At 44.5% G+C, this 20,773-nt stretch overlaps 1 protein-coding gene across 1 annotated transcript in view; it reads right to left on the bottom strand.

Moving 5' to 3' along the window:
* Positions 1 to 2,568: 2,568 nt before the first annotated feature.
* MCF2L2 (MCF.2 cell line derived transforming sequence-like 2) overlaps positions 2,569 to 20,773 on the bottom strand; it is a 275,208-nt gene continuing 257,003 nt past the window's right edge. Inside the window, exons 27-30 of the mRNA XM_052642999.1 lie at positions 6,148 to 6,192; positions 3,283 to 3,371; positions 2,776 to 2,882; positions 2,569 to 2,701 (exon numbers count right to left, since the gene is read on the bottom strand). Coding sequence (XP_052498959.1) covers positions 2,569 to 2,701; positions 2,776 to 2,882; positions 3,283 to 3,371; positions 6,148 to 6,192 — 374 coding nt within the window. The remainder of the gene's footprint in view (positions 2,702 to 2,775; positions 2,883 to 3,282; positions 3,372 to 6,147; positions 6,193 to 20,773) is intronic.

The following is a 20,773-nucleotide window of genomic DNA, read 5'->3' as shown; positions in this document are numbered from 1 at the left end:
AAAAGGGTTCTGTGGTCAAATAAGTTTGGGAAATCATGAGTTTAACAAAAATATACAGATTTCTTCCCGAAAGAGTTCTCAGCTCCTTTAATTTACTAGTTGGGATCAACCAAGACAGTAATTTGTACTACTTGTAAAGTATATTTATTTTTAGATAATTCTTTTTCATTATGGGATTAACTCATTGAACTTTTACATTCTTCTGCCTATTCTGCAAAATATACTCTGGGAAATGCTGGTTTAGAATATCTCTAACTTTTCTAATAATTTCATAATGCATGGTTGTTCTTTACTGTGGACACAGACTCTGGCCAGATTTTACAGTTCCTATACCAGAGCACTTTCACTGGGGCTACAGAACTCCCATTCCTAAGCAACCTGCTGAAATGAAGCCCTCTAGTGGGCAACAGAGGACATGATGAATTGAGCAACTGCTGCTGCTGCTAAGTCGCTTCAGTGGTGTCCGACTTTGTGCGACCCCATAGAGGGCAGCCCACCAGGCTCCCTCATCGCTGGGATTCTCCAGGCAAGAACACTAGAGTGGGTATTGAGCAACTAGTATTCATAAAAGGAGGCTGGAGGATTTACCTGAAGATTTTGGTTCTTTTCATTTACCCAACTAGAAAGATGACACAAATTTCATTCACAGAAGATTCAGCCTTTATTGTTTTTCTGGTTTTTAAGAAGTCTAAAAATTTCAAAATTGCATTTCAGTTGCAGTAGCTGCAGTTTACCATCTTCCGAGCACCTCCATAACTGGCCTCATCACATAGCGGCAGAGTTGTGTGTCACCACAGTGCTGTGATCATCTATTTCCACATCTGACTCCCCCAACTGGACCCAGGAACCTGTCACTCATTTTCATAACTCCTTGGTCTTTCCTGATGCCAGCAGAGAAGTTAAAATCTTCATGATATCTGATTATCACTTTTTTTCCCCCATTGAAAATTTCAGTACCTGGATAGTACTTCCTTACATTAAATTCTTTTTGTTAAAATAACTAGTATAGTGTTTCTTTTGATTGGATCCTGACTGATGGATTAAATAATTCTAAAGAAATACTAAATAATTCTGTAAATAAAACTGAAAATAAAGTAATGAAAAATACAAAATAAGAAAAAAACTTGAATGACAAAGACATGACTGAAAAGAAATGACTGAGAATAAGTAACTCTGAAAATAACTCAAAAACTAAATATCTTAAAAGTTCTGAAAGTAAGAAACTCAAAATATGCTCAAGATGCAACAACTGAAAATAATTTAAAACCACATATTAATAGCTAAAAACCCAAACAAATGAATGTAAAAATAACCCAGACTCTAAAATAAATGAAAATAAATTACTGTGAATATAGGTAACTCTAAAACTAAATATCTAGGGGGAAAGCCCTAAAATAACTACAGGTATTTTATTCTGAAAATAAATAAAGCAATTAAAAAACTTCCAGTGGATATTTACTATTCAAATAAGTAGCTGTAAAAATAAATAATCCTCAAACTGCAATAATTAAAAATCAAATAAACATGAAAATAACTCAGATATTAACAATTGCAAAGATAATTAAAAATAAATAATTCTAAAGGTAACTAATTTGGAAATACATAACTCAAAACAAAGTAACTGTAAATGAGTAACTGAAAATAAAAACTAAGGAACTAAGTAAGACCAAATAGTTATAAACAGGTAGCTTTAAAGCTATGAGATTAAATAAAGTTAAACTAAAAACAAAAATGAATATTACCTAATAAAACTAAAAATAAATTACTGAAAATAAATGAAGCTAACTTAAAAACTAATAAATCCAAACTTAAATATCTCAGAAGTTAACTTGTAGCCAGCCCTCACTAAGAGGAAACAACCCTGGAACAAAGTAACACAAATATCACAGTTAACATTCTTGTGGGGATTCAGGGAGAAGAGCGCAGGGCAGCCCTGTGGAGTTTGAGCGGCTCGGATCAGAGGTTCTCAACCTAGCTCTCCACTCCCGCCCCAGCAGAAATTTGGCAATGTCTGAAGGCATTTTTTGATTGTCTTAATTTCGGTGAGTGGGTGGGAGGTGTCTCTGGCATCTAGGGGATAGAGGGCAGAGATGCCCCTAAACATTCTACAATGCCCAAGAGAGCCTCCACAGCAGTTATCCCAAAGTCAAAAGTGCCAACATTCAGAAACCTTGGACTCAGCTTTCCAGGACTGGATCCCTAACCTCCGTAGGCGCACATGTGGAGCAGCTAGAGGTTCTCCGCGGAGTCCAAGGCGCGTCTAGAGAGGCGCAAGGTTTTCCACAGACTCTGCGCCCTGTCCCAGCGCGGGCGCGTGTCGGCATTTGCAGGTTCTCCAAAGGGTCTGCTCCGACTCCCTGCGCTCGCACGGCCGCGAGTGGAACAGCCCGAGGCTCCCCGCGCAGACGTGGACCGCTCCTCAGGCTCCGGGAAGATGGTCCAGTCGCTCCCGGGCAGGACAGCGGATCTGTGGGCTGTGAGATCCCTTTGCTGCTTCTGCTCCCCGCCCACAGAAGCGGCTCCCCGGAATACAATCGGCCGGGGAAGCTCAGTGGTCTGGAACGAGTATCAGTTCTCTGCGGAGGGCGGCCTCAGGCTCCCTTCTCGCGCCCTCACTGCCTCTGCTTGGGGGAAACCGGCCTTCCCCGCAGGGGCGAGCAAGCCAGTAGACATCCCAAGGCTCTCAGTTTTGTTCGTGGCCCTGAAATTCCAAGAAGAAAGTCAGAGGAGCAACTGCTAACAAATTGGCTTACTTTTCTTTCGCGTTCCACTCACGTGTCCTCCTTTTGGCAGCCCTCTTTCTGTCCCCGGATGCTTTCTCCTTTCTCCTGACCAGACTTGGAGGTCTCATAACTGTTGTCCAACTGGAAAAGTCCCGAGAGCTGGAAGGGAAGGGACAGTGATGCAGTGTTGAGGAGGTGGATCAGATCCACACGACGATTCCCGCTGGCAGGGCGAGGCCACCCCAACTCTCCCACGGGGCCACTTAGGTCCCACAGCAAGAGCCCCTAATTCTGGCCCGAAACCAGCGAAACCACTGCATCGCTTAGGAGCCGGCGATGCGGCGCATGCTGGGCTGGGGGTGGGGGGTAGGGGGTGGGGAATGGTGTGGGAGCCACCTTGCAGATCCAGTGACCTCAGCTTCCTTGATTAAGCCGAGTCCTTACGGGTGAGAATCGTGAAAGGAGGACGAAAGGGAAAGGGGAGAGGAAGAACCGGCAGTAGAAGCTGATGAACAGGAGTGAGGGAGAATACGAAGGAAGTAAAAAGGAGATAAATTACACTCAGGACACTGTTCTCCTTTTCCAAATCTTCTGCACCTTCACAATTGACAGAGGTTTCCATGGAGACAAACTCCCTGCTTGAGCAACCTTAGGGAGGGAAAGTGAAGAATTCGGCCTGCTGTGGGGGAGGGCGTGGGAGGACATACCCCCACCCCGGCCCCGCCCCCCGCAGCCCAAGGGCAGGATGGAACGGGCTGCACAGAAACCCATTCTCCCCATCTCTCCCGCCTCTCCCAGGACAGGACTGCTTCCCCTGGACCAGGAGGAAGGGTACCTGTTCCAGCTCAAAATTCCGTAACTGTGACTGAGAAGACCTGTCCACATGGTACTCATAGCCCTAACCTCCCTGTCCGCCAAGAAAAGCCATTGTCTTTTTGTCTTAAGGACCTTCTTGCCTTCGCTCCTTCCCACCCTCCTCTCATCCTTATCTCCTTCTCTCCCCTGATAACTGCTTGTTTCCCATCTCCTTGGCAGCCTCTGCCAAATGTCACTGCTCTCCCCAAGGGAAAATGAGAGGGACAGTAAGAACATCCTGCCTCTCTCTCCAATGAGATTCATTTACCAGTTAGCAGCACCTCTGTGTACCTGTCCTGCCAGGCCTGTTAAAGACACTGTGGGGAACAGCCACTCCCACCAAATACTGAGCCTGCTGTGTCTGCTGGGATGTCAGGCATTTATCAGAAGTGACGCCTCACACAACTGTATGGACTTTAGCCCCGTTTTGCAGGTGAGAAATTGAGATGAGAGAGATTAATCACCAGGTTGAGTAAATTCCCTTGGCCTGTAAACACTGCATGAAAGGGAGTGAAAGTCGGGTCCAATTCTTTACCACCCCATGGACTATACAGTCCATAAAATTCTCCAGGCCAGTATACTGAAGTGAGTAGCCTTTCCCTTGTCCAGGGGATCTTCCCAACCCAGAGATCGAACCCTGGTCTCCTGCATTGCAGGTGAATTCTTTACCAATTGAGGTATCAGGTAAACACTGCAGCTGGAATCTACACATTTTTTAAAATTTATTTTTTAAATCACACAGTTTGGCTTGTGAAATCTTAGGCTCCCAAACAGGGATTGAACCCAGGCCCTGGGCAGTGAGAGCTTGGAGTCCCAACCACTGGACTGCCAGGGAATTCCCTACACATTCCTTTCTTTCCCCTGTGCTCTAAAAGACATGATCCTGTCCCCACAGTGCTGCCAAGGCAGCATCTGCAGAATGAGCCCACCTGAGGGAGCCCCGGGTTGAAGTTCAGCTGAGTTCCAGATCCCTCAGGAATCTGAGCGCAGGAGACAGATTTTAGTTCAGGTGAGAATTCAGGGGGAAGGCTTAGGGGCAAGGCCCTCTTCTGGGCAGAGGAGAGGGAGTGGAAGGAGCCTGCAGGTGGGACACGGTGGGGTGGGGCACAGCACCTCTGGGAGCAGGCAGCCAGCAAGTGGGAGCTCCCAGCCTACAGCCTGGAGACCCCCCAAACTGTTCTGGGGCCCGGGGTCCTTCCCAGAGCGGGGCAGTGGGGGCTGTGCTAGCAACACGGGGAGCAGTGGAGCAGCCTCCAGAAACCTGGCCCGATGCAAGGGCACAGCCTGGTTTAATTCTGGCTTCTGGGAGGTGGTGGGGTGAGCAGAGGAAAACCTGGCTCTGCGAGGTGCCTCCCACTGCCCTCCTCCTGATGTGACTTTGGGGCATCCACAGGAACCTCTAGAGATGCTTCTTTAGGGCAATCATCCAGCCTGGGTGCCTTAGACCAGGGGCAGACAGTGAGGACAGAAGGAAGGTGGTCTTGGTGGAAGCTTATTAGGGAGAAGCGGAGCAACCATGCCCTTGACCACCCCTGTGTTACCCGAGGAACTGTGTCTCCAGAGGCCGAGGTCTGAGTGACCCAGACAATGCCAGGTGCCAGGGACCCCAGAGGGACCTGCTGGGGATGGGGCTGGGCCCCAAAGCCTCATCAGCCATAGAACATGGGCAGCCAGCCTGGGGTGACAGTGGGCTGGAAGGACATATGGGAACTAAAAGCCCTGAGGACAAGTTCCAGCCATTCCTCAGGGTAAGCAGCTCCTGGGGTGACGTGATGATCTGGTGCTGGGCCTCCCTCTGCTGCTGGCCCTGCAGGATGGGAGCAGGCAGGGGGCTTCTGCCACCCACATTCTCCTCACAATACCCTTGGAGGGAGAATTTCTTCTGAGGCAAACTGCATCTGCCCTCACATTTCTTCCTCATGGGCCCTGGGCTCTGACAGTAGGAACCACACCCTATTCACCCAGCCTCCCTTGTGGCTCCTGGAAGGAACCCAGAATTCTTAGAACCCGGAAGCCTTGGAGAACATCCCTCAGTCAAAGCCCCTAGTTGTGCAGGGGAGGAAGGTGCAGCTCATGGGCAGTCTTTTACTATATCTTTGTCATTTCCATATTTAATCCCTTTCTCCTGGATCCACTGGCCATGGACTCTGTGGCACTAAGAGTCTTGGGTACTAAGTCTTAGTACTCAGGTGGCAGCACTGAGGGGACCCCAGAATCGGTCAGGCAGGTCACAGGCACCTCAGTGAATGAATGAGAGCCCATCGCCTGGGGTGGGAGCAAGGGCTTTGGAGGCAGTCAGACCTGGGTGTAGTTTTGATTTTACCCCTCATTCACTGGCTGTGTGATCCTGGGTAAGCCACTTAACCTCTCTGAGCATCAGTTTCCTTGTTTCTAAAATAATAATATTTATTTTGCAGTATTGATGTAAGAATTACCAAAAATGTTTATAAAGTAATGTGGAATTTAATAAATAACACTTATTATGATTACTGTTAATAGTAATTACAATAATACTAAAGAGAATGTCTCAGAACTGCTCTGGGCACTCCAGTGTGCCATTATTACTCACGTTTTGGGGATATTTGTCTGCCATTGTCTTCATCTTCATAAACATCTGAGAGAGGAAACATTATAAAGGTTAAAAAAGGGCTTTAACAGGAAGCAAATATTGACAAATATTTAGTTTGAGTACAGCAAAATTTCAAGTGATAGTTGTATTCTTGGAAAATGAACACAATGACCCTGATACCAGCCCAGGTCCAGCAGTGTGTTGGGAAGGTTTAACCCCGAGTCTGGGACACTCCCAGTCCACATACAGAATGAGCATAAAGAGTGTTGGTGGAGAAGGACAGTGAGAAAAGAAAGGTGGGTCATGAAAATTCATGCTGATAAGGACGGGTGTATTTTCTTTTCCTTCAGTGAATGATCTTTATTGCACATGCCACATAAATCCTAAAATATCTAGGGAGTTTAGTTTTAGCACCTAGTATTTAAAGTCCTGATCTTTCATTTTGCATAAAAAATGAAATTTACTAACAAGTGAGCCCATTAGTGAGTTAAAACTGTCCTCTTCAGATATATGTATATGTATGGCTGAGTCCCTTCACTGTTCATCTGGAACTATCACAACATTGTTAATTGGCTATGCATGCATCCTAAGTCAGTTCAGTCATGTCCATCTCTTTGTGACCCTATGGACTATAGCCCTCCAGGCTCCCCTGTCCGTGGGATGGATTCTCCAGGCAAGAATACTGGAGTGGGTGGTTACACTCTCCTCCAGGGGATCTTCCTGTCCAGGGATCAAACCTGCGTCTCATGTCTCCCGCATTGGCAGGCAGGTTCTTTACCACTAGCACCACCTGGGAAGCCCATTAATTTCACTCCAATACAAAATAAAAAGTAAAAAAAAAAAAAAAGAATACATGTTTTTGGTAAACTTGAAGACTTTGAAGATAAAATTAGGGCTTTCCCCTTGCTGTCCACTAGGTGGCATAAAGGGACAACTGTAGATCCTGCTAGTTAGGGGTGGCTCTTACTCCATGGACTCCAAAGGGGTAAACTATTTTTTTTTTAAACTGGAGTTTCCTTTATTCCTCTATTCCTTTAAAATAACTATCTCTATCATATAAGTTAAAGTATATAATTTTCACTTGGGGGTTGGGGTGTAGAGAGCTACCTTAAAACAATACGTATGCCCCCGAGCTTTCCTTCCCTTCCCTGAAGGAACAAACGTAGGTAACTAATTGTTATTTAATATGCTAACAGCAATCTAGGCACCTGCCTAAGAACTTCATCTAATTCTCACAAGACCATACAGTATCACTTCCATTTTGTAACATAATGGATGAGAACAATGTAAGCACAAATAAGTTAAATAATTCATACAAAGAGAAGGAGCTGAAGTCTGTTAGTCCTCAGTGCTGGGACCCCTGTGTGCAGTGTTGATAATGTGCTCTTTCTCTGCCTTCTCGGAGTCAACCAGTGGGGTCTTGTTCTGCCTAGTTCATCCCAATAGCTCTCCAGAGCTCATGACAAGTGAGATCTCCAGGGTGCTTGCACTGGTACTAGGTTGGATTAAGATCTTTTGCTTGGTGCCCCAGAGTATAAACTTGGACATCTACAATGTGGTCTCTATCTGAAGTGTCCCTTTCCTTTGCATACCTGTCTCTGGCCAGGTTTCCATTCCAATCCCAAAGAAAGGCAATGCCAAAGAATGTTCAAACTACTGCAAAATTGCCCTCATCTCACACACTAGCAAAGTAATACTCAAAATTCTCCATGCAAGAATTCAACAGCATGTGAATTGAGAACTTCCAGATGTTCAAGGTAGATTTAGAAAAGGCAGAGGAACCAGAGATCAAATTGTCAACATCTGTTGAATCATAGAAAAAGCAAGAGAACTCCAGAAAAACATCTACCTCTGCTTTATTGACTATACCAAAGTCTTTGACTGTGTGGATCACAACAAACTGTGGAAAATTCTTAAAGAGATGGGAATACCAGACCACCTTACCTACCTCCTGAGAAATCTGTATGCAGGTCAAGAAGCAACAGTTACAACAGGACATGGAACAATGAACTGGTTCCAGATTGAGAAAGGAGTATGTCAAGGTTGTATATTGTCATCCTGCTTATTTAATTTATATGCAGAGTACATCAATGTGAAATGCCACACTGGAGGAAGCACAAGCTTGAATCAAGATTGCTGGGAGAAATATCAATAACATCAGATATGCAGATGACACCACCCTTATGGCAGAAAGTGAAGAGGAACTGAAGAGTCTCTTGATGAAAGTGAAAGAGAAGAGTGAAAAAGCTGGGTTAAAAGAAAAAGCTGGGTTAAAACTCAAGATTCAAAAAATTAAGACCATGGCATCTGGTGCCAGCACTTCATGGCAAATAGATAGGGAAACAATGAAACAGTGACAGATTTAATTTTCTTGGGCTCCAAAATCACTGCAGATGGTGACTGCAGCCATGAAATTAAAAGACGCTTGCTCCTTGGAAGAAAAGCTATGAAAACCTAGACAACATATTAAAAAGCAGAAATATTACTTTGTCAGCTAAGGTCCATCAAATCAAAGCTATGGTTTTTCCAGTAGTCATGTATGGATGTGAGAGTTGGACTGTGAAGAAAGATCAGTGCTGAAGAATTGATGCTTTTGAACTGTGGTGTTGGAGAAGACTCTTGAGAGTCCCTTGGACTGCAAGGAGATCCAACTAGTCAATCCTGAAGAAAATCAGTCCTGAATATTCATTGAAAAGACTGATGCTGAAGCTGAAGCTGCAATACTTTGGCCATCTGATGCAAAGAACTGACTCATTGGAAAAGACCCTGGTGCTGGGAAAGATTGAAGGCAAGAAAAGAAGGGGACGACAGAGGATGAGATGGTTGGATGGCATCACCGACTTGATGGACATGAGTTTGAGTAGGCTCTGGGAGTTGGTAATGGACAGGGAAGCCTGGGGTGCTGCAGTCCATGGGGTTTCAGTCGGACACGACTGAGCGACTGAACTAACTGAACTCTGGCCAAGAGGAAGGGAATCACTCAGAAGCATTCAGTTGCTTTCAGCTTCCACATATTCTCACAGTACTCGTTATTATTATTTTTTTTAGTGCATATATTGTTGTGGACATGAGTTTGAGCAAACTCCAAGAGACAGTGAAGGACAGGGAAGCCTGGCATGCTGCAGTCCATGGAGTTGCAGAGTTGGACACGACTGAGTGACTGAACAACAACAAAGTTTGTTGTCAGAATCTCTGCCAGTTTCTAGAGCAGCCTGATCCTGCTGCCTTAGACTTTCAGGGCTGCTAGGAGCTGGGGTCAAAGAAACTTCACAATTGGGAAACTCTCACCTAGCTCAGCAACCAGCTGCCTTCTGAGGTGTTTAGTTGGGCTTAGCTGAAGCCTTGCCCATTTAATCAGAGCTTTAGTGAGAGTTTTCCCATAAGAATAAAACCTAAAGCCCACCAGACAAAGGAAAGAGTTGTCACACTCCAGGAAGTCCTTGATCCTGATCATCAGGAGGCGGTCAGCCTGCTACCTAACAGAAGCAGAGAGGAACACATCTGGTGCTCCTGTCATCCACAGGGACATGTCCCAGTACTTCCTTGCCCCACTGTCACTGTAAGTGGGCAAGTAAAAGGACAAAAGCCAGACAAGAGTCTGGGACCCCCACTATGTATGCCACCAGCGAAGTGCCAGGTGAGAGGGAAAGGGATGTAGAATGAGTGGGAGGGAGATAATGACTTAAGGGTACAACCTAAGGACAACTTCAGCAGCTGGCAGCAGACATAGATTTAACTAGGACTCTTACTATGTCCACTGGTGGAAATGTCCCCCATGGGAATCAAGACCTTCAGATCCACTGAGGCTGAGTAGAAGGAATGGGAGGACAATTCCCCATGTGGGTCACTTTGGGTGTGACAATGAATAAGGTCACAACTCACTCAACCTCTTGGCTCCCATATCCATATATTCTGCCTCCTGGCGTCCTGGTGCCATAAAGTGGCCATTGGTTTAAGGTATATGCTGCATCCTGAGGTTAGCACACCAACCCCTCAGTCTCATGTTCAAACTGCTGCTCACAGGTGCCTTCAAGAGGCTCTATCAGGTAAGCAGCATCTGAACATGTGGTAGGCTCAGTGGGCTGGTCCTGTGGTCACACGCCCATGGCTGTTCCTCTTTTGCCAGAATGAGTCTCTCAGTCAAAGCAGTGTTCTGTTCTGGGTGTTGCAAACTGACGCACAGAAAGTAGGACAGGAGCAGGTGTCAACCCCACTCACAGTGAATCACTGTACTCTCCAGCTTGGAGGGCCTGATGAAATCACCTGTTCTCCTCAAGGGCTCAGCATGGGTCTCTGCTGGCAGTCAACACTGGCAGCAGCTAGACTGGTCTTAATGATAGGAGCCCATGCTGCTAGGACCATGCACAGCCTTCCATCCACTGCCAAGACTTCTCCATTCATGAGCCCATTGTGCAGGTACTGGGGTGCCAAGGAAGAAGCTGGATGACACCTCCTGGCTAAGTCATCCAGTCAGCTTGGTTCTTTGGTAACTTCTCTGCAATGGATGTTCTCTGGAGTTGTTAAAGCATGGCACAAAGATCCTCACATTTTGAGCTCACATCCATATATGTATGTGCCTCTTCCCCAGTCAGATCATGTAATCTGATGCTAGTTATCCTCCAAGAAGGGGTTGGGGGAAGGGTGATGGGGATGTATCCTGAGGAGGGCAAGCACTGTCTTGCACAGGAAGTCCCCTACATATGAATCTTTAAGTTGAGAACTTTCAAAGATGTGAACACGCATTCACATGTCCAATCATGTAAGTTAGTTCATGTGTCTGGCGTACACTGTTGCACGTGTGTAGCCTCTGAAAGTAGTTGTGCCTTTGTGTACTTCACTGTACAATACTGTGTAGAGTACAGTAGGACAGTATCTTTATTTCAAGCCCAGGATGTCTGGAAGCAAGTGTAAAAGCAGGGGTCATGCAGCTGGTACTTCTAAGAAGCGCCAAGCGATAACGATGGACACAAAAGTGAAAGTAATTGCAAGAGTAGAGAGACAGGAGAAAGAAGAAGTAACTGAAGAACCAAAGAGATTCACATTGCAGGAAATGGCAAGGGGATTTTCTTTAGTTGAGGAGGCACTGTTAATTCTTAAGACACAGGATCCAAACCTAGAATGGTACATGAAGATTGCAGCAGCCATTCAGAATGCAGTCTAGTGTTACTGTGTCATCTATGATGAAGCTACTACCCAGATATCACTGGATTGTTTTTTGAAGAGGGTAGGTCGAATTGAATCCAGCAAGGAGCTAGACCATGTGCCATCAGTCAGGCATGAGTGAAATTGCAGTCTGCCTTCCATTTCCTATGGCTGACGATCCTTCAGCTCTACCGTCTCCTTCCTCCTCTCCCCTTTCCAGTCAGTGACTCTTCTTCACAGTGACTCTTACTGACTCAAAGCCAGCCCCTGGATGCCAACTGTTGTACTGTACTTCTCAAGGTACTAACGTTTACTTTTTGTGTGTTTGTTTCTTATGTATTATTTGCATATAAAGTACTATAAACCTATTATAGGACAGTATTATATAGCTGATTGTGTTAGTTTGGTATCTAGACTGACTTTGTTGGACTTATGAACAAATTGGATATAACACACTCTTAGAATGGAACCTGTTCATATTAGGGGACTTACTCTATGTCTTATCTGAGACTTCTGCATAATCTTGCAGGGAGGAGAAGGGCTGATTCTCCATCAAGGGGGAATGGCACACTTCTGCCAGTCCAGGGGAACAAGGGCATGCACCCAGATATTCTCCAGTTCTTCGGTTGCACATCTTCCTTATCAGGGCCCAATTTGCCTGCTTCATCTGTTGGCACTAGGGACCCCAAATAATCAGGCAGCAGACTTGCCTAGGCTGCGAATTCATCCTTCTCTCAAGTATGCCCGCTGTTGTAGGAGACGAGGGGCTGAACACTGGAAAGGAGGCCTTCTGATTCACACACTGTGCTTTAAATTGGCGATTACTCTGAGTCTGCCACTGTCTTCGCTCTCTTCAATGCACCAGTGGTGCTTAGCAGTGCCCTCCCAGTTCCACATTCCTGATAGTTAATATCTTTCCCAAACCTCTCAAATGCTAGAGACACTGCACCTGCTGATGCATCCCTGTCTGCCTGTGCCTGATCCCAGTTCACCACCAGGGAAGGGCTTAGCAGTTGAACAGCTACACAGGCTAGCGTCCAGGATTCCCAACATTCCACCTACTGCAGTGATGCCTCATTACCAGCTGGCCAGCAGTGACCCAACACCAGAGTCCCCATCCTTTCTAGGACCTCTCCTGGTACTATCTTAGGTCAGGTTTCCCAGAAGCAGATTGTGCAAATGAGTTGAGGAGATAGGGCATTCAGCTGAAATGTGTAAGGCACTGAGGGCCGAAGATAGAGCAAGGAAGAAGCCAGTGCAGATGAGGGTTCAGCCAAGATCTAGCATCAGCCTGGTCACCCAGAAATTCTGGGGCATGGATGGCACCACAGGTGTCCCATCTCGAGGGAGAAGGGCTAGCTTTTGTGCCCTGAATCAGCCAGAAAAGCTGCCCTAGAGAGAGGCTGTAAGCTCTCACTTATTTCTTGGATGGATGGCTCTGGTCAGTTGAAGATCCCAACTGACTAACAAAAAGGATCAGGATGAGGTCTCAACAGCCTCTACTATACTACGGTGTGTGGGTTTTTTTAATTTAAAAAATAGTAGGTTTCTTTGGCCCATTTTTTGATTGGGTCGTTTATTTTTCTGAACTTGAGCTGCAAAAGTTGCTTGTATATTTTTGAGATTAGTTGTTTGTCAGTTGCTTCATTTGCTATTATTTTCTCCCACTCAGAAGGCTGTCTTTTCACCTTGCTTATAGTTTCCTTTGTTGTGCAGAAGCTTTTAATTAGATCCCATTTGTTTATTTTTGCTTTTATTTCCAGTATTCTGGGAGGTGGATCATAGAGGATCCTGCTGTGATTTATGTCGGAGAGTGTTTTGTCTGTGTTCTCCTCTAGGAGTTTTATAGTTTCTGGTCTTACGTTTAGATCTTTAATCCATTTTGAGTTTATTTTTGTGTGTGGTGTTAGAAACTGATCTAGTTTCATTCTTTTAAAAGTGGTTGACCAGTTTTCCCAGCACCACTTGTTAAAGAGATTGTCTTTCCATTGTATATTCTTGCCTCCTTTGTCGAAGATAAGGTGTCCATAGGTGTGTGGATTTATCTCTGGGCTTTCTATTTTGTTCCATTGATCTATATTTCTGTCTTTGTGCCAGTACCATACTGTCTTGATGACTGTGGCTTTGTAGTAGAGCCTGAAGTCAGGCAAGTTGATTCCTCCAGTTCCAACTAAATAGACATTTCTCCAAAGAAGACATATGGATGGCTAACAAACACATGAAAAGATGCTCAACATCACTCATTATCAGAGAAATGCAAATCAAGACCACAATGAGGTACCATTTCACACCAGTCAGAATGGCTGCGATCTAAAAGTCTGCAAGCAATAAATGCTGGAGAGGGTGTGGAGAAAAGGGAACCCTCTTACACTGCTGGTGGGAGTGCAAACTAGTACAGCCACTATGGAGAACAGTGTGGAGATTCCTTAAAAAATTGCAAATAGAACTGCCATATGACCCAGCAATCCCACTGCTGGGCATACACCCCGAGGAAACCAGAATTGAAAGAGACACAGGTACTCCAATGTTCATTGCAGCACTGTTTATAATAGCCAGGACATGGAAACAACCTAGATGTCCATCAGCAGATGAATGGATAAGAAAGCTGTGGTACATATACACAATGGAGTATTACTCAGCCGTTAAAAAGAATACATTTGAATCAGTTCTAATGAGATGGATGAAACTGGAGCCTATTATACAGAGTGAAGTAAGCCAGAAAGAAAAACACCAATACAGTATACTAACACATATATATGGAATTTAGAAAGATAGTAATGATAACCCTGTATGCGAGACAGCAAAAGAGACACAGATGTATAGAAAGGACTTTTGGACTCTGTGGGAGAGGGAGAGGGCGGGATGATTTGGGAGAATGGCACTGAAACATGTATACTATTATGTGAGAAATGAATCACCAGTCTATGTTCGATACAGGATACAGGATGCTTGGGGCTGGTGCACGGGGATGATCCAGAGAGATGATATGGGGTGGGAGGTGGGAGAGGGGTTCAGGATTGGGAACTCATGTACACCCGTGGTGGATTCATGTCAATGTATGGCAAAACCAATACGGTATTGTAAAGTAAAATAAAGTAAAAATAAAAATTAAAAAAAAAAAGTAGGTTTTATTTTTAGAGCAGGTGTAAGCTTATGGAGAAACTGAACAGAAAGTACAGAGTGTTTCCATGTGACCCTTCCCCATTCTCTCCCCACAGTTTCTCCTATTATTTACATCTTGTGTTAGTGCAGTACGTTCATTGCAATTGATAAACAAGTATTGATACACTATTACTAACTAAAGTCCATAGCTTACATTAGGGTTTACTCTTTGTGTTGTACCTTCTGTGGGTTTTGACAGATGCGTAACACCACGCAGCCACCATTATATCATATAGAACACTGTCAGTACCCTAAAAATCTCCTGCATTCTACCTACTCATTGCCCACCCCCTACACTGAACCCCTGGTGACTGCTGATCTTTTCATTGTCTCTCATTTTCTCTTTTCCAGAATGTCATATAGTTGGAATCATAAAGTATATAACCTTCTCAGAGTGGCTTCTTTCACTTAGCAATATGCATTTGTTTCCTCCATATCATTTTAAGGCTTGAAGGCTCATTTCCTTTTGCTGATGAATAATATCCCATTGTATGGGTGTACCATAGTTTGGTAAATATTTAGGTAAGTACCAAGGAGTATGATTATTAGACCACATGGTAAGATTATTTTAACTTTGTGAAAATCCGCCCAACTCTTTGTACTATTTTGTATTCTCATCAGCAACAAATGACAGTCCCTATTGCTCCACGTCCTCACCACATTAGTGTCCTATACTACGTTTACCGTGTAACTCTCAGTTTTTTTGCTGCAACAGCCAATCGTTTGAAGAGCTAACGAGTTTTTGTGAACTTAGCTAGTAAGAAAGTCACCAAAGGTCATGTCAACCTAAGAGTTATTACCCTTGTATCTTTCTGCCTCCTGAAACCAGCTTGCTTTCCTAGCATTTAAGGTGTGTGCATGCGTGTGTGCACACATACAGATATACATAAATATATATGGACACAGTCTACAACCAAGCCTAGACTGGAACACCCTTCACTAAATGTCAGCTCTTCTGCTTACTTCATGTCTTTGGGTCTGATGACCTCAACCACCTGGACAGAGACAGAAGGAAGCAAAGAAAGGCACCTGGACAATTTGCATCTTTATGCTTTGGATAAAGGAGGAGTTATAACTTTATTAACAGGCTCATATCTGTTCATTTGTAGATTGTACCAATATTGACTTGTCTGTCCTCAAGCAAAGGATCTTTTCTTTTCTTCAAGAGATTCTTGAACATGAAACACCTCAAGAACAAAACATACTTTATGACGAGACAAAATGGATAAACTCAATTTTCTAACGGTACTTGATAAACTGGAGTCACTGGTTAAGGGGCAGCCAAGATATGACTTGATCAGAGATAGTATTGGAGGAGAAAGCCAATTATTTAGGAGATGAAAATCTGGTTTTATCTTTTCTTAAAAATGCTTTTTTCCCCCGTAAGTTAATACAAAGTCTCCACAGTAAAGAAAAACAAAAATTTCACACCTTCTAGAGAGTCTGTTACATGGAGGGACAGGCCTTATCATACAAAGAAAACTTAGGGATTATATTCTATGAACTCTCATCAGCCATAATTTTTCTCAAGCCTTACTTTTTCTGATCTGTACTAATAAGAAAATATGTCATTTTTCATTTTTCAAATATAAAATTTTATAACACACATATACACCCTAATTGAGAAGGACTGCCTAATTAAATGCCATTGCCATTAATATTTGTTAACCAAAATGGAATATTCAATTTCTTAATTATGTGGCTATCTTCCTGTTAATTTGCCATTTCATGCTTATTAGCATCCAAGGCTCTAGGAGTCTGAATAAGAAATATACACTAGTTAGCCTTGTTCTGGAGTAGGAGTGGGCTGTACATGTTTTGTTAATGGCTTTTTGTAATTTATAGGTGCTCAATAAATGTATTTTGAACTAAAACTCCTTTTAGAGGCCTTTTCCAAATAAAGTATATGGCTGAAGGCATCCCTCATGTGCCACCAAACTAATCACATGATAATCTAAAACCAAAATCTCAAATACTAAATTCCTAATACTTCGATTATAGGCAGTAGAAAAAGCATAAAGAAGGCATTTTGGGAAAGATTATCTTTAAATAGTCAAGGATAGAAAAAATGACAATAAAAATAGCACATTCAGGTCCCCAAAACACACAATCTATTGTGCCATTAAAATGCAAAATATAAAAATGCCTCCACATTTGTTTCTTTTTGACCCCATGCCCATTTCTGCCTACCAGAAAACTGACTGATCAAGTGTTCCTAACCTTTTGAGGGAAAGCTTTGGGAGGAGGTGAAATCCATAAATCCCGGATAGAGCAAAAAGTACAGCGCCCCCATTCGGTGTCTTTCTTCCAAAGCAGTGGCATGCTGGCAATGCTCTTAGCCTACAACCATTTCCTTAAGAGGACAGCTCTTCCAATGAGGAAATTACTTCTCAATGTGAAATATTTGCCCTCATTTTCATTCTGGCCTAACTGGATCTATGCAAATGAATAACAGGAAGTTGATTTTTTACCTTTCTTCTTGGGTACTATCTTCCTCAGCTTCTAAGCAGCTGGCGTCACCCCTACTGATTTCATGCTCCACTCTACCATTGGATCTTATCTTGAATCCTAAATGTGCTGGAGACTAAGTCTTCCTTGCTACTGGTAGCTCTTTCCATATTTTCAATCCAGGGTACAAATTCCACTTCATTGCCTTTGCTTTAGAGAAAAACATGTGAGGTCCCTATACTGGTTCTCTATGGCAGGAGTGGTATTGGCTCACACCAGATTTTCCCCAGCTAAAGCTTTATAGACCTGCTTCCTATTCCTCCTCAACCTGTGGTCTAAGACTTGCCCCAGATCTCTGGATGACTTTTAACAAAGGAATGTTAAAGGGATTCCACCTGCCAGATTACCTAGTTAACACCTAACTGGCTGCAAATCTTGAAATGGGAGAGGTGAGGAGTTGAGCTAAAGCTTATCACCTCCTAGCTCTTCTTACAGAGTGGTTTGCTAGCCTGATGTGATTATTCACTCAGTTCTTTCATTTATTCACTAAACATTTACTGAGCCTCTACCTGAGTGCCAGGTTCTTGTATAATATGAAGCCTGGGGAAAACTAAAACTAATAAGGCAAACTCTGTGCCCTAGAGAAAATTCATGGTCTAGTGGGGAGAAAAAGTTAAACACATCATAAAATTATAATACAGCACATTCAATACTGTGATAGGGGTACTCCTTAAGGGACTGAGTACAGAGAGGAGGAAAAAAGACTCGGCTGTCCACCAGAGCCCTCACCCCTTCCCGTCACTATCATCTGTCTTTATTTTAGGGGAGCCTCTACTAAGCAGGCTGTACCTGAACTGGATCCCAGGCTACGGGATTATTCAGCAAGTGTTTATTGGGTACCTCCTGAGTGCCTTGGAACAGGGAGAGGAATTAGAGATGGAGAGTTTCTAAGTGGGCAGGAATAGATGGGTAAGGAGCACCAGAAAGAACTGAACCCTGAAAGAAGTATGAGTGTATCCTCCTCCGGACAAGGAGGAATGCAAAGAGGAAGGACAATGATCAGGAGAGTTCCAGGTAGAAAGAGAGAAGCTGAATGAATTAACATCAGAGGGTACACTTGCCTAGTCAGTGAAGTAGGAGGCAGGGCAGCCAGGTGACAATAGGAGTAGAATTGGAGGCCATAGAAAAGTTAGAGAAAACAGCCAGAGGCAAAAGCATTTACAGTAGGTTTCAAAATGGTAGGAATGACTCAACTGCAACTCCGCAACCTAGCATTGGGAAAAATGCTGGAGGCTGGCAGTGGGGCCAGGGAGCTAATATTTTTTAATTAGAAAAGTTAAACTTAATTAAAACTTAATTGGAAATCCCTTGTAATACGCTAAGTGATGAACAAAATCAATGAAAGCAGTTATGTAGATGGGGGAGTGGCAGAGGATGAGATGGTTGGATGGCTTCACTGACTCAATGGATATATGAGTTTGAGCAAACTCTGAGAGAGCATGAAGGACAGGGAAGCCTGGCATGCTGCAGTTCTGGGGTTGCAGAGTCAGACATGACTTTGTGACTGAACACACATAATTATTTAGAATCAATAGAAACTATCTGCAACACTGGACACCTCTTAAAAAGTGAGTACACACCTAGTGCTTGCTTCAAACTGTAGACTTCCTTGGTATAAAATTTAAAAAAAACCCAGCACTCTCAAACATAACTTCCCTGGTAGCTCCACTGATAAAGAATCCACCTGCAAAGCAGGAGACAACGGTTCCATTACTGGGTTGGGTAGATCCCTGGAGTAGGAAATGGCAACCCACTCCAATACTCTTGCCTGGAGCATTTCATGGACAGAGGAGCCTGCTGGGCTACAGTCCATGGGGTCACAAAGAGTCAGATGTGACTGAGCTACTAACACTTCCACTTTTTAACTCTCAAACACAAGCCAGTTTGAATAGATTTTACACGTTAATTTTATACACATGTAGACACATAGAATGGAGAAGGCAAAAGGAACCCACTCCAGTACTCTTGCCTGGAAAATCTCGTGGATGGAGGAGCCTTGTAGGCTGCAGTCCATGGGGTCGCTAAGAGTGGGATACGACTGAACAACTTCACTTTCACTTTCATGCATTGGAAAAGGAAATGGCAACCCACTCCAGTGTTCTTGCCTTGAGAATCCCAGGGACGGGGGAGCCTGGTGGGCTGCCGTCTATGGGGTTGCATAGAGTTGGACATGACTGAAGTGACATAGCAGGAGCAGCAGACACATAGAATACTATAAAAATGTATTAAAGTGTGTAGGTCTTGGTCTTATTTTCCTAGCCATTTGGAAAACCTTTCTGCAATCCTGGCTTACTTGGGCCTGGCATCCCTCCCACTTCTCTGGCCATCCTGCCATTCCCCGTGTGCCTAGACTCTTGGTCCATCCAGGTTTCTACAGGGAGTTCCCTGAATAAAGGAATAAGCAATGTGCACATTAAGTGCTCATTTTTTCCACCTGAGCCCAAATTACCTGACTTGGTGAGGGAAACAGCATGAGTTTCTTGGGACAGTGATAAGAATTGCATTCTTCATTTGGGTGTTGTTCCAGCCTGTGAGAACAACACCAGGTCTCAACCTCCAGCAGCCCTCGCCGCCTACACTTGTGTTAAAGCCAAACACCTCAGTATGATACTGGAGGTTTACCTATGATACTGGAGGTTTACCTCCCTCTCTCTCAACCTCATTTACTTCCACTCTACCCAGGAACCTCTCAAGCCTGGCTCCGGGTAATCACTGAACATGGTCCCTTGGAGGCAGCTGGGTGATTTTCAAAGGTCCCTGGGTCCACCTTCATTACCCATGTGACAGGTGGAAGTTGCCCAGGTGCTAGGATGGGCCTGCAGCCTGGATTTCCTGCTTTGGCTCTGGAGCCTGCCAGGACAGGGAGAGACATTATACCAGGCACCATGCTGCCCTGCAAAAGCCATCTGTGACCAGAGCCCCTTCCCAGTGAGCCTGATCTTCTTTGGTGTACCAAGGCCTCCTGGTTACAGGGGGTCAGGCCACAAGGGAAGTATGTGTAGAAGTTGTCCCAAACCACGGTGCCTGCTGCCCTCCTTGACCTGTGCTGCTATGTCCCATGCAAGGGTCACACTCTTCTCTTTCCAGCCCACAGCCTCTCTGACTCTGTAATTCCCTTTAGTTAAGAGAATGGGATGTGGCATTGTAGGGATGCCACATTGTAGGGTGTTCAGTTCAGTTCAGTTGCTCAGTCGTGTCCGAGTCTTTGCGACCCCATGAATTGCAGCACGCCAGGCCTCCCTGTCCATCACCAACTCCCGGAGTTCACTCAAACTCATGTCCATCGAGTGGGTGATGCCTTCCAGCCATCTCATCCTCTGTTGTCCCCTTCTCCTCCTGCCCTCAATCCCTCCCAGCATCAGAGTCTTTTCCAATGAGTCAACTCTTCCCATGAGGTGGCCAAATTACTGGAGTTTCAGCTTTAGCATCATTCCTTCCAAAGAAATCCCAGGGCTAATCTCCTTTAGAATGGACTGGTTGGATCTCCCTGCAGTCCAAGGGACTCTCAAGAGTCTTCTCCAACACCACAGTTCTAAAGCATCAATTCTTCGGCACTCAACTTTCTTCACAGTCCAACTCTCACATCCATACATGACCACCAGAAAAACCATAGCCTTGACTAGACGGGTCTTTGTTGGCAAAGTAATGTCTCTGTTTTTGAACATGCTATCTAGGTTGGTCATAACTTTCCTTCCAAGGAGTAAGCATCTTTTAATTTCATGGCTGCAGTCACCATCTGCAGTGATTCTGGAGCCCCCCATAATAAAGTCTGACACTGTTTTCACTGTTTCCCCATCTATTTCCCATGGAGTGA

Source organism: Budorcas taxicolor, chromosome 1 (genome assembly GCF_023091745.1).
Source record: "Budorcas taxicolor isolate Tak-1 chromosome 1, Takin1.1, whole genome shotgun sequence".
Taxonomy (NCBI): Eukaryota; Metazoa; Chordata; class Mammalia; order Artiodactyla; family Bovidae; genus Budorcas; species Budorcas taxicolor.
This window is presented reverse-complemented; position numbering and strand designations above follow the sequence as displayed.